General features: G+C 51.3%; 1 protein-coding gene across 1 annotated transcript in view; it reads left to right on the top strand.

Moving 5' to 3' along the window:
- Positions 1 to 12515, top strand: part of Jdp2 (Jun dimerization protein 2) — a 40603-nt gene extending 28088 nt beyond the window's left edge. The window contains exons 3-4 of the mRNA XM_021179409.3: positions 4468 to 4572; positions 11425 to 12515. Coding sequence (XP_021035068.2) covers positions 4468 to 4572; positions 11425 to 11610 — 291 coding nt within the window. The 3' untranslated portion in view covers positions 11611 to 12515. The remainder of the gene's footprint in view (positions 1 to 4467; positions 4573 to 11424) is intronic.
- The last annotated feature ends 1287 nt before the right edge of the window (positions 12516 to 13802 follow it).

Raw genomic sequence — 13802 nt, forward strand, 5'->3', positions numbered from 1 at the left:
CGTGATCCAGGAGCCTGGGAGGGAGGATGGAAGAGAGGATGGGAGGGAGGACGGGGAGTAGACATCCCATCTGGGACTGAGCTCTCCACGTGCAGACCCACTGTGGGCTTTGTTAGTCGTCATCTGCCGCACATAGGATCTTTTCAGATGAGGGCTGAGAGACTCATAACACTAGTATAATGATGAGCTGTTAGGAGTCCATTTAGCCGAGTAGTAGGTTGGAAGAGGGAATTTTAAAAGCCAGTTCTTGCGATCCATCTCTCCCCAGTGGCACGGTTTGCTTGCTTCTGCAGATGCTTGTTCGAGGGGACTCTGCGTCCGTGTTCTGCCACTCTGAGAGGCTGGTTCTAGAGACATTACTGCTGGGCACCTCTTCCTGAGATGACTGGGGACCACCTTCTGGTCTTCCTGTATCACTAGGAACCCCTGACTTCATGAGGGGGGAACCTAACGTCACAGGCATCCTCCAATAGCAAATGATAGAGACCTCCCTCCATCAGACTCACTCTCTGTGCCAAAGGAGAGAGTCTCAAGTCCACCCTGAACTCCAAAGACAAGCAGCATAGTCGGAAGTCAGGCCACCTGGTGGGATCAAAAGGATCAAGATACTTTTCCTGTCTGTGTGCTTCTGCTCACCTCTGTCTGCCTGCCTGCCTGCCTGCCTGCGGTCTGTCTGTCTGCGTCTCCCATTTATCTCCAGCTCTTCATTCATCTTTGTCTCTGCGTTCTACATGTACCTGTTTCTGCCTGGACTGTCTCTCAGGGGCACTGCCAGGGTGAGCAGGTGAGGGGCCTAGATATGACAGTGAAGGACATAGTCCCTCCCTGGTACCCATTGTGTGCTTTCCGAGACCCCAGGGTGGGTCTCCTCCAGTGTGTGCCCTGAGCACCTTGCTCACCCTCCTTGGTCCACAGTTCTTCTCTATGCCTGTGACTTCCTCCTGCAGCTGAGCAGTTCCCTTGTGCCTTTTTTTTTTATTCCTGTATATTTCAACTGCCTGATCTTTCTGCTGCAGGCAACAGTGGAAGTTGGTGACTCTGCACATCTCCTGTGTCCCACACTCAGGATCTTCAAATAACAATACAGCACAGCTCATATCAGCCGTCCCTACCTTGTCCCCGTCAGCTGTGCAGGATCTGGGACCTGCCTATTCCTCAGCAGGAACTTGAGAACAAAGATGGGATGTGGTAAAGGGAGGACACTAAAGGTGGCAGGTCCCTGAAGTATCTTTCCCTCCGATGCAGGGTGCAGTTGAGGAGCAATTGTCACTGAATGCAGGCGTCTTTCCCTTGGGGGCTTCTGGAAATTGGGGGTGATGGCTAGGAACGATAGGCTTCCAACCCCCAACTCCATCACACTATTCCCTAAATGCCTTCTGCTGCCTCCTCCTCAGACACCCAGCTCTTCTGGCTGTGTCTGTAAGGAGCCCTGCCAGTCCCCATTTGGGGTTCTGGTTTTAGATGGCTGCTCTGTGTGTGGTGAGAACAGTCGGTCAGATGCTTTGTCAAACCCAGGAAGTATCAGGGAAGGGGGAGCCCAGCTTGCTCTGGAGGAAAGCAGGCAGAGGATGGGTGTGGGGTGGGGGGCAGGAGTAGAGTCTCTGTCCAGTCAGGGACACAGACATTTCAGGCACTGATACAGTGTGACAAGCCTAGTGGCTGTGGAGTGCAGAAGGCAGAGGCCCCATGAGCCCCTGGCCCGTTTCTGGAAGAGCTTTGCCAGCTATATCTCCTCTGGACTCCTCCAAAGCAACAGTTGTGGGTGGGATGCATTGAGGAGATGCACCCCCATTCTGACGGGGAAGATGTGGTAAACTCTTGGGCCACATCTCGACTAGGCGAGATGTCATTTAATGAGAAAGGTTGCTCAGGGTGTGCATGGGTGGAGGAGTGGCTGGGGGCAGGCACTGCTGTGGCAGCTGCAGAATGGGGGGCTCTAGACCTAAATTCACACCCCAGAACTTCATAGGGTCTGAATAGACCTGGCACAGTTTATTAGTACCCTGCACCCCAAATCTAGATACTACCCTTAGTCGCTCTGTTTCTGGGGGAGACAGTTCCAGACTTCCAGCTCCCTCTAGACAGACAAGAGGCATCCTGGTGGAACGGGTTTCCTGAGTGCAGGGCAGAGGTCCCATAGATGCCAGTGCAGCTGCCGACATCTCTGTATAGGTGGCATCCATCCGGCCTTGCAGTTCTCTACAGTCTGGTATTCCATGACTTAGCTATCCATCCTCCAGCCTAGCAGGGAAGGGGTGGAATTCTGTAGTAGCTCAGGGGATTCTGTCAGGGACACCAGAGGGGCCTTCCTAGAGGAGGTGACATTGACTCTTGAAGGATGAGAAGCAGTTTACCAAGTAGGAAAGGAACGTCTTCTTGGCTGGGGTGGAGGAGGATGTGGCCTCCAGACTAAAAAGTATTGAAGGAAGGGTTTGATGGGCTCCGAGGGCGGATGGAACAGTTCAGTGAACTGGGTGTCAAACTGGCCTGGGTGACTTGTTAAACTGCAGCCACAGCCCCTGAATGTGTTACTCCCAGCCCTCTGGGCCAGGGCCTTGTGCAGGCGTTGCCTGGTAAGAACCGGGATTGGGGGACAGGGGCTGTGTCTCACTGGGCTGCTTAGAGTAAGGCCCGGCAGGGGTAGGCTGCACCCATCACCATGGCAGTTTGTGGGCAGAGCCTCTTGGCAGAGGGGAGATTGCGCTGCCAGCCACTTCCTCCGGTTCCTTCCCTTTGCCTGATGTCACGGTTACCTCGGCCTGCTCTGGGGTGAGGCCGAGGTCGGGCGGAATCAATGTCAGCCAGGTTTCTGTATCCCAGATGCGGGTCAGCCAGAGGAGCTGCCACTTCTGGTTCGGTTTCAAAGGAGGCTCGGGCATGGGAGGTGTCGGGTGTGGAGGCATCGATGAGGCACCTCTCCAGCAGCCTCCCAGAGAGCCAGTGTGGCTTAAGGAGGAGTCTTAAGGTGGTGTGGCAGGAGGAAGGAGGCTGCGCTGCCAAAATCAAAGGCCAGGGTGCTGGTGTGGGTCCTGGGCTCCTGACCATGCCAGAAGTGCACGGAGAGAGGATGCTGACTTTCCTGGCTGGTGTCCCTTTGGACTGAGACTTTGTCACAGGCTGTGGATTGCCAGAGTCACCCCTTAACCTTACCCCACTCAAGAAGTGACAGAATTGGCAAGCCCAGTGCAACATCCCAGCTCGTGGCCTCTGACTTGGAGCTGTCCCCAGCCCAGCTGGCCTTCCGAGGACTCCAGATTTCCCTGGTTGGCAAGGACAGCCCAAGGCACCCCAACAGAAAATCCTGAAAGAATGTGGCTCAGTTGGCAAAGAGCCTGTCTAGCATCAGGCCCTAGATTCAATTAATAAATTGAGTGTGATAGTCTACAGTTATAATCTTAGCACTCGGGAAGTGGGGGAGGATGCTTATAAACTCAAGGTCATCTTTCACTACATAATGAGTTGGAGAACAGTCTTGGCTACTTGAGACCCTGCCTCCAAAAAAAAAATTTTTTTTTTTAGAAAGGTTGGAACTTATAAAACCTGAGTTCACAATCCAGCTCAGCCTGGCTTTGCAATAAATGTCTTTGTTGAATGAATGGCTACAGATAACGTGAACTTTTAAGCCTCAGATTTACTGCCTGCAAAATGGGACAGTAATAGATAGCACTTTCCCATGAGACTGGTGAGAATGGGTCTGGAGAATGGAGTGGTGTGTGTTGAAAGGATCTGTCAAGGTAAGCAGGAGGCAGCAGCTCTTGTTATTACGGACAGTGAAAACTCAGCAACTGCCCGGCAGGGCGGGTGGTGAATTTTTACCCCTGCTGTGTTGTGGGCCTTGCTTTATGAGTCCTGAGTTCCTTTGAGAAGACAGGCTATCTTGCAGTCTCAGGAGATCCAGAGATGTGTCCATCCAGGTGAGAAGGCAGAGTCACTGTGACAGCCTGGGGAAATAGATCAGCAGTTTTGGGGACGGAGAGAAGGAGCCATACCGGTAGGAAGGTGTGGTGAGGGTTTGAAACCCTAACAGAAGAGGTGGGGTGACAAGAGTCTGGGAGAAGTGGGTGCAGAATGAGAACCTGGGTCTCTGCCCAAGGTGTTTTTAAAGGAAGTGCCTGGGAGCTGCTGGCCTGGAAAAGAATCACACCCAGAGGGCTTGAGCAAAGCAGGTTGCCCCACCCACTTGCAGGGAGCCGCCTGCCTCACTTTGCGGACTGGCTCCCAGCCCCAGAAATTCTGGCTGAGCCAGGTGGCCCTGCCTTTAGGGGACACAGGCTCCTCCCCCAGGATGCCCACCTGCTCTGAGGAGTATCCTGTGACCAGGAGACCTCTCTGTCTCAGCAGTCACAGGTGTTTGCTGAGATGTGGGTGAGAGAGGGGGATCTGTCCCCATGTCTGTCCATGTGTCAGGTGAGAAGCTGGGCTCAGTTCCACCCATGGTGTCTAATCGGTGGCTCTGTGCCCTCACAGCTAGATGAGGAAGAAGAGCGGAGGAAAAGGCGCCGGGAAAAGAACAAAGTTGCTGCAGCCAGATGCCGGAACAAGAAGAAGGAACGCACGGAGTTCCTGCAGAGGGTGAGTGGGGCAGCTGCGGTGTGTGGCACCTTGTCCTTTGCAGGGGCTGATGTACATGCAGGGACATGATCGGACACTGTACAACCCAGAGAAGGTAGAAGGACCTATGTTTTCCTCCACTGAGCTTAGATCCCAGGTACTAATTAACCCAGTGGCCCAGACCTGGAACCATCCATTGTGGTCTCTTGTAGCTACCAGTGTTCTGAAGTACCTACTAATGAAGTAGAGTATTGGAGCGATGTCATATCTGTGGGCAGTGGCTTTAGCTCCTGGGCTGGCTACCACGAAAAACTCCCTTTATTCCAATGCTTCATCCACACTGCATACCCCACTGGTCTGCCCTTAGCCCCATTGGGCATGACCTTTGACTCTTGGCTGCTGCCCCCAGGTACCTGAGGTCTGGCCAGTATGTGAAGGTCAGCCTCCAGGAGCTGCCTGTTGTCTCCTGACGTCATCAGCCAGTGTACTTTGTGTTATGTCTAACAGGGTGCTTGCTCTCTCTTAGCCCTGGGTCCTGTCCCTCAGCCCCTGTCTTTGTCTCAAAGGTGGTGTCAGGGAAGGGGAGTCCGTGGAAAGCCGACTAGTCTTCCAGTAGTCGGCAACAGCCCACCCCAGCCATTGGTTTGCTACTGAACAGTAATAGCGGTGCAATGTACTAACCTAACAGGCGGGCATTACTGTTCTACAAGCCGCAATGATGAGCAGCGGTCATGAACATTGCAAAGCCAGGCGCTGTACTAAGTGCCGGGTGTGATCTCATTTCATTGCCAGAGCAGGTGGTGAAGATAGGGATCTTTGTGGCTCCCTTTCTGCAAGGGAGGAAGGCACGGTGACGATGTAACCCTAGCCGCTAAAGGCTAGGACTGATGTCAGTGTCTGCTGCTAACCTCAGATCTCCATATCCCTATTCCCGCTCTGACCCTCAGTTCCTTAGCTGGTTCATTCATTAATTCATTTATGAACTGAACAAGTGTGGGAAATGTTTAGGGTACACTAGGCACACTGTTAGAGGGGCACAGCAAGAGTGGCCACCCTTCTTCTGTGGAAGATGAAGAGGTAAGGCTGGGTGGCCTGATGTTCTCCGACCCCGTGGACTGTGTCCTCTTGTCATGTCTGCCATAGCAGAGAGCTGTTCTGGGCTACAGGCGTGAACAGTGTGGGCCATCTGGAGACCCTTAGCTTCGGGCGCCATGGGCCGGGCACTGCTTATCAACAGAACTGAGTTGCCAGAGGCTGGGAGGTCTTAGAGGGGGTATGCAGCACTAGACTAGATTGTTCAGCAGTCTCTAAGATAAAGGCTTTAAAGATGAGGGTTGTGTCCTGTGCTGAACACCCAGGGCTTCTTAGGAGAAACTTCCCATATGACTCCAGCTTCCTGGAGCTTGTCAGCCAGTTGGCAGAGGCCACACCAGAGGCTCCCAACTACACACCAGTCCTACACCCACTGCATCCCTAGATGTCAGTATCAGATGAAGTTGTTAAATGCCTACTGTGTGCCGGGCATTTCACATGATTACAACATTTCAATGAGGTACCACTAATTCTTCCCATTTTAGAAAGTGATCTATGGTTCAAAGAGACCAAGTTGCTTGCCCAAGCAACGCTGCTAGCAAATTCAGGGCAAGAACTTGCCCATTTCTTTGTTTAGGTGGTAACCAAGGGCCCGCTGCACTATGGGTCAGTGGGTCCTGTTCTCTTAGTGGGCAACAGATAGCAAGTGAGAACCAGTAGCCAGCAAGGAGTGTGTTTCAGAAGCCAGAGTGCTGTGGGGGACACACAGTGCTGCTGAGGAGAGATTCTTCCATTTGTGAGATAAATAGGGGAAGAAGTAAAAGATGAAAGATGTGAAGGACATCGGGGCAGACAGACCCTGAGCCTCGTTTGTACAGTGATCCTACATGCTGGGTGTCAGAAATGGACCAGCGTAAACAGACTAGTGTGTCCACATTGTCCTGGCATAGTTTCTAAGGCCGCCTTCCACGTTCATGAGTGACCCCATTCTATGATAACATCTATGGTCATGGAAGCTATGAAGGTTCAGGAGGAGGAGGGCAGCAGCCAGAGGAGTCTCCTGACTGTGAGGCAGGCCTCAGGTTAGAGCAGCTGAATTTGCTCTGTTATCCCAGTAGGAAATGTGGCTGCCAAGGTGGAGAAAAGTATGTGACCTTGGGTCTGGGAAGCATCACCATGTGGGCTCCAGCCCAGTCCTCTTCCCTGGACACCCCTCCCCATCTGAGGCCTTGGAAGCAGAAGTGGGGTTTGAAGGCAGACCACTGTGCTGTCAGTGCCTGAGGACTTGACCCGAGCTTACACCCTGACCTCTGGACACTCACATGCAACTCTAAGACTTAAAGACTACCTCCCAGAGAGTTCGACTCTTTAGACCAGTCAAGGCCAACTTGGGTGGGTCTTTGGGTGGACCAGTTCATACCCCACAGACCTTGGGCCTACCCCAAAGCCTCCATCTGCAGTCAGGGTCATCAGCCTGGAGTGTCTCTTCTGCCATGCCACTGTGCCTAATACAAAGTTCTCTGGGCCCTGGGGGCACTGAGGCCATTTTACATTCCTAAGACACGGTGCTCTGTCCCCGTGATGGTCTCACTGGCCCTGGGAGTGTGAGAGGGCCCCCCTCTGCTGGCAGGTTCCTGATGGGGGTGAGTGGGTGGGCTTCAGCTGCCCAGAACTGTATTCAGGTTGCCCAGACTCCCAGAAATGGGGAAAGCTGCTCCCAGTAGCATAGCTAGCAAACAGCTAGAATTTAGCCCAGACACAAGGTGTTTCCCAACCCTTAGAGAATGCTGATGGAACCAATGTCCCCAGGGCACTTGAAAATATAAAGTCAGAGCAGGCCGGTGGTGCCATATGCCTTTAATCCCAGCACTTGAGAAACAGAGGCAGGTGGATCTCTGTGAGTTTGAGGCCAGCCTGGTTTCTAGAACAAGTTCCAGGACAGCCAGGGCTATACAGGGAAACCCTGTCTGGGTGTGTGTGGGGGGGGAATATAGATACAAATGTATGATGTAGTATATTTTAGGGGATCTTAGTGCTTACAGTTTCCTGGACTAACCATTTTGTGTGCATTCATGTGTAAACGGAGGCCTCTGGGATCTGTAACTTGGACAAAGTCACATAGCTAGGATGAAAAGTGCCTAACTCTGCAATGTCTTTCTACTCTGCTGATGACAGTGTAGGAGACAAAAATTTTTTTAAAGATTTTATGTATTTATTTTTATGTATGTGAGTACACTGTCAATGTCTTCAGACACACCGACAGAGGGCATCAGATCCCATTACAGATGGTTGTGAGCCACCATGTGGTTGCTAGGAATTGAATTCAGGACCTTTGGAAGAGCAGTCAGTGCTCTTAACTGCTGAGCCATCTCTTCAGCCCCAGGAGACAAAATCTTAACTTACACCATTTCTATTCTAAGCCAACAAATGGCTTCAGTTTTTCTAGTGCAATAAAGATCCGCCAGAAGTCAGCACAGAAAGCAAAAACCAAGGCAGATTCATCTCCCTGGGAGTGAAGTTCAGGAAGATCCAGGCCCAGGTCGCTCCTTCTTTCACTAGGCAAACACTGCTGCTAGAAATCTAGAAACTGTTACACAGAGGAACCCTGTCTTAAAAAAACCCAAAAGAAATCTAGAAACCTCTGCATAACTGTATCCCCAGCACTTGTGAGTCTGAGGCAGGAGGATCACGGTGAGAGGTTAATCTAGGCTACCTAGTGAAACGGATTAGCACAAGTGTGAGGCTAGCCAAGGCTATCTAGTGAAAAGGAGTATCACAAGTGTGAGGCTAGCCTAGGCTACCTACTGAAAACTGTCTAAAAAGCAAACAAAAAAAATATTTAAAGCAGCTTTTAAGATCCCACAAGCCATTGGTTTTCAGGTTTTGTTTTTTTTTTTTTTTTTTTTTTTTCTTTTTTGCTTGTTTGTTTTGGAATTTTTGGGGTTTATGGAGATAGTTTCTTTGTGGAGCCTTGGCTGTCCTGGATCTCTGTCTTCTTGTCCTGGAACTTGGCTGGTCTCTCTGTAGACCAGATTAGCCTCAGACTCAAAGAGATCCACCTGCCTCTGCCTCCTGAGTGCTGGGATTAAAGGGGTGTCCTGCTAACAAGCCACTCTTATAAATATGTTTTAACAATATTCTTCTGAGCCCAGATTCTGTAGTTGCACAATAAATAACTGTGAGCACCAGCCAGTAATTCCTTGAGCACAGGAGGGAGTCACAACATAGGAAGAGGATAGTGGTCCTATGACAGCAGGGCCAAATTGCTCCAAGCATCACCTGTGTGTGTTTTGGAGTCCATCTGTGCGTTGTTGAATACTGTGTCGTATTCTTCACCAAGGGTTTTGTTATTATTTTGTTATTCCAGTGTCTCACGTAGACCAAATTGACTTCAAGCTTACTATGTAGCCAAAGCTGGTCTTGAACACCTAACTTCCTGTCTCCAATTTCTGAGGGCTCAAACTACAGGCTCCTGCCACTACGTTTATGTTCAACTAGCCGCGTCCAGCTTGAACTTCAACTGTACCCAAGCCCAAACTCCTTCCAGACTCCATTTAGCACTGTCTAGCTCAGCTCCCCTCTCAGGTAGTAGCCATGCTGCCACCCGCCTCCTTCACTCTCGAAGCCCAGATGGTCCCCAAGACTCACTGAGTTGTCTTTGAAGCCCCTTCCCCCCACTCTTTCTGCTCAGAGAGAGGTATAAGGAGGGATCCCCAGAGCTTCTCTAGCCCTTCAGTTTTACATTGCAAGTTCCCTGTGGGGGCTCTTCCAATCCTGGGGAGTCGTCCCCTCTATGCTGACAAGATAACTTGCTCTAGACTCAGACTCTAAGCATGGCTGCCATGTGGCTCTGTCCTGCTTTTTCCGCCTTGTACCCTACCGTGTCCTAGAGAGCAGTGAACACTGTGGTCCCTGCTGTGTCTTCACACATGGCAGCGTGCCTTGTCTCTCCTTCTCCCTGAAAGTTTCTTTTTTTTTTTTTTTTTTTTTTTGGTTTTTTGAGACAGGGTTTCTCTGTATAGCCCTGGCTGTCCTGGAGCTCACTCTGTAGACCAGGCTGGCCTCGAACTCAGAAATCCGCCTGCCTCTGCCTCCCGAGTGCCGGGATTAAAGGCGTGCGCCATCACGCCCAGCTCCCTGAAAGTTTCTTACCCAGAGTTTCGCATCTCCTACATTCAGGATGGCGGACAGTGGCTGGGCCTTGCTGTGCACTGAGTGAACTCTCCTCAGGAGCCCTAGGGGGTGGAGTTGGGGGAGGGGGGTCCTCACAGGCTTTGGATTCCCCAAAGCATTCATCTCCTTTGCAGGCTGAGGCACATCCTCAGAGGTGGGTAGATGGCCCTGGGGCTTCTCAATACCAAGGCTGAGGACAATCTGAAGATTGTGTTAGCAGCCCGGGCTGGGGGAGGTGAGGAGGATGGAGGAAACACTAGCCATCTCTCAGAATCCTGAGAACTGCAGACCAGGCCGGCATTCCAGTCTTGTCTCAGCCTGTCCCATTAAAAGCCACCATAGATGCTTTTTTTTTTTTTTAAATATTTCCCCCTCTTGGCATCTTCTTTTCTCCATCTTGAAGCTGTTGCTCTGGGTGCCTGGTCCTAAAGTCTGCCTCCCTCAGACGTCCTGTGTTCCCTGAGAGCCCATTCGGCCACCTCTGAGAAGGTTCCCAAGGAAAACTCTGGCAGGCTTGCTGATAGCTTCCCTCCACCCCGCCCCAAGGTGTGGGGACCCCACCAAAGTTCTCTCTCAGAGGGAGGCTGTCCCCAACTACGCCCCACTGGGCAGAAGGACCTGTCACAAAGGCAGTTGCAAGTTAGCCTGCTCTGGACTAATACTGGTCCCTCAGCATCTAAACCATTGGCGTCTGGGGCTGAAAGGGTCCTGTGAGGGTTGTGTGTTGCAATCACAGCATATTTATTCTCTGTCCCTCATCTGCCAGTCACTCTTTCTTAGCCATGACAGCCAAACCCTTCTCTAGATCCTGGGACAAAGTTATTCCCAGCTCACTGGCCTGAGGTTCCTCAGCTTATGTACGCGCATGCGTGCGCGCACACACACACACACACACACACACACACACACACACACGAGCTTTCAGTTATGGCTGTTAGAAAAGCAGGAAGAGCCCATCACTGTGTTCTTCCCGCCTGCTGTGTGAGCCCCAGGCCTTGAACAGACATGCTTGTCACCTGTCTTCGCTGTGAACACACAACCTCACACCCCATCACATCCTCGGCATCCCTTCTCCCGCTCGGGGCATCGGAAGTTTCATCTGACATCAGTTTGAAACCTCATTTCCGGTCCTACAGGTTGATTGCCTGTCTGGGGTCAAAACTCCTAGATGGTGGGGCATCCCGAGGGAAGAGGAAACATTCTAAACAATACAAGCTGATGGCCAGGGGGCACATGCTTTAGGGGGGATGGCTCACACTGAGTTTATCAATCCCACCATACCTTTGCCGCATTTCAAAGCACTTGGTCTTGTGTGGGCCACCTTGGACCCTCTGTCTGATCTTCATAGAGCAGGGGAGCTTTCGGTGTGTTCTTTAGTCAACAGCAAGAAAGCTGTGTGGCTGGAATGATAGAGAGAAGGGAATAAGAAAGGATCTGAATTGTACTAGCTCCCACATATCATCTGGTCCCATCCTGCTGTGACAGAGGCTATTACTGTGTGGCACAGTGCTGCCTGCAAAAAGTCACCCCAGATGCTCAGCCTGCTCAGCGAGACCTGGCAAGCAGAAAACCATGCCAGCAGTACAGGTGCCAGCCATAATGGCTGGGCATCTCTCAGGAGCAGGCTGGCAGTGACCGCTAGCTGATGGTGTGTCTCTGTCTGTACAGGAGTCAGAGCGGTTGGAGCTCATGAACGCAGAGCTGAAGACGCAGATAGAGGAGCTGAAGCTGGAGCGGCAACAGCTTATCCTGATGCTCAACCGCCACCGCCCCACCTGCATCGTGCGCACAGATAGCGTCAGGACGCCCGAGTCCGAAGGCAACCCACTGCTGGAGCAGCTGGACAAGAAGTGACTGAAGGCCTGGAGGAGGCATCAGAGGAAGAGGAGGAAGGGGAGGAGCAGCAAAGAGGAAGAGGAGGAGCAAGGTGACGGAGGGCCCCTCCCAGGCACGTGACAAACTCTATGATGAGGCTTAGCATAACTAGCCTCCAGCTGGCTCTTTTTTGAAACTCAGCCCTGCCGCGCAAGAGCAAGAGCGGACTGAAGAAACCAGAGGGACCAGGTGCTGAGACCAAGGTTGACCCGCAGATAGGTGCTGTCCTCCAGGGCCCAGCTTGAAGAACACCTGAGCCAGAGAGGTGCCAAACCAGGTAGCAGCCTCAGGCACTCCTTTGGCCTCTCTGCCAAGACCCCCACCCAGGGGACTACTGAGCAGCCAAGAAAAGCCATGCATTGCAAACACAGTGTGGCCCGCGGATGGAACTCAGCATAGACTGCAATCCACCTCCCCAGCCCTGCCCAAGCCCAGTGGAAGGGGGTGCACTGTGGGGCTGCAATGACCCAGCTGGAGTTGGCTGCGGCACAGAGGCGCGGGCGCCCTTCCAAAGCACATACTCAATCAATGAATGTTTACAGACTGGCTGTCCTGGCGGGGCTTCCAACTGCACACGGTTTTTATACTTTCTTTCTTTTTCTTTTTTTTTTTTTTAATATTTTTTACAAAAAAAAAGATTTTATACAAGCAATATATATATATATATATATATATGGATTTCTATAATCACCGATGTGACACAGTACAAATATGCTATGGTCTGTTATGGACATCCACCCACCAGTTAAGGCCATTGTAATTCCTAAGTACTGTAGGCTCTGGGTGTTGGGGGGGTGGCCAGGCGGGTGAGGTACATTTCCATCCTTGTAACCCCTTCCTAGTACCCAGTCCTGTATCGTTCAGTAAACATTGCTCTTAATTACCCAGCTGCCTCGAGTGGTGTCTGCCCAGGAAGAGGGCATAGTTTCCATACCTGCCCTTCCAGGTAAGCCTACATATGGCCATTTCACAGATGAGGAGCCCGAGGCCTAGAGATGTTAAAGAACTCTGCATATACCGTTTTGAGACTACTTGCTTCATTTATTTAGGCCAAGTTTTGTTGTTGTTTTTTTAATAGTTTGTGTCTGGGTGGGGGTGGGGTGGGTGGAGCGTGTGTGTCTTTGTGTAGATATGTGCAGAGGTTAGAGAATTTGGATCCCTGGGAGCTGCAGTTACAGGCTGTTGTGAACCACTTGATGTGCTTCCTGGGGGTTGAACTTGGGTCCTCTCTTCTCCAATTTCCTTTTGAGTGTACCAGGTACTGCAGTGAGCTGGGGAGTAAACCAGCCTTGGTCTTGCACGGTGGATCCCACAATAGGTTTATTTTGTGCTTGCTTGTCTCAAACCTGTCTCCCTTCGTCTATCTGCGTGGCAGCCTTTTCAAAGGGCAGCTATTGTCTGTCCCCCAGTTCATGGATGGGGATTTAGAAACTCAGGGAGAAGAAGAAATGAAGTCACTACTTGTTGAAGTCTTACTGACAAATTCGAGCTCCCGTTTGCTACCTACAATAGCACAGAGCAGACCTTCTCTTGTACAAATAGCTCAACTAAAGCTCAGAGAGAGCGTGTGTGACTTACCCAAGGTCACTCAGCTAGCAAGAAACAGAGCTGATATCTGAACTCCACCTCCAGAGAAACAGGGCTTTCCCCATCATCGGCTGTCTCTGCTCTTACAAATGGACGTCGCCTCCCTGAGAACAGGAAGTATAGGGGCGACCACTATAAATATAAGGTGGGAGAAAGCCCTGTAGACTCACGAACAGTGGCTCTCCAATGTGTGGTCATGACCTCTTGAGGGGGTCACAGATCAGATATCCTGTATATCAGATATATACATTATGATTCATGAGAGTGGCACAGTTGCAGTTATGAAGTAGCATCGGGAATGATTTTTTTTGGTTGGGGGAATCACCACAACACGAGGAGGAACTGTGGTAAAGGGTCTGTAGCATGAGGAAGGTTGAGGACCACTGCTCTAGAGAGTTCTAGATGTGTTGCCCGCGATGGTGTAATGAAGCAGTTATCCTAGCCAAGGAGTACAAGACCTGGGGATACACATATCTCTTATCTCCACAGTCAGACTTCCTGCTCTGCAGCGCTGGAACAGCTCAGAGTGGTTCACACAGTAACCTGCCTTTACTCAGAGCTAGGTGTGTTATCTCAGGTTCTGT

Source organism: Mus caroli, unplaced genomic scaffold (genome assembly GCF_978045245.1).
Source record: "Mus caroli unplaced genomic scaffold, Mus_caroli_1 scaffold_14, whole genome shotgun sequence".
Lineage (NCBI taxonomy): Eukaryota > Metazoa > Chordata > Mammalia > Rodentia > Muridae > Mus > Mus caroli.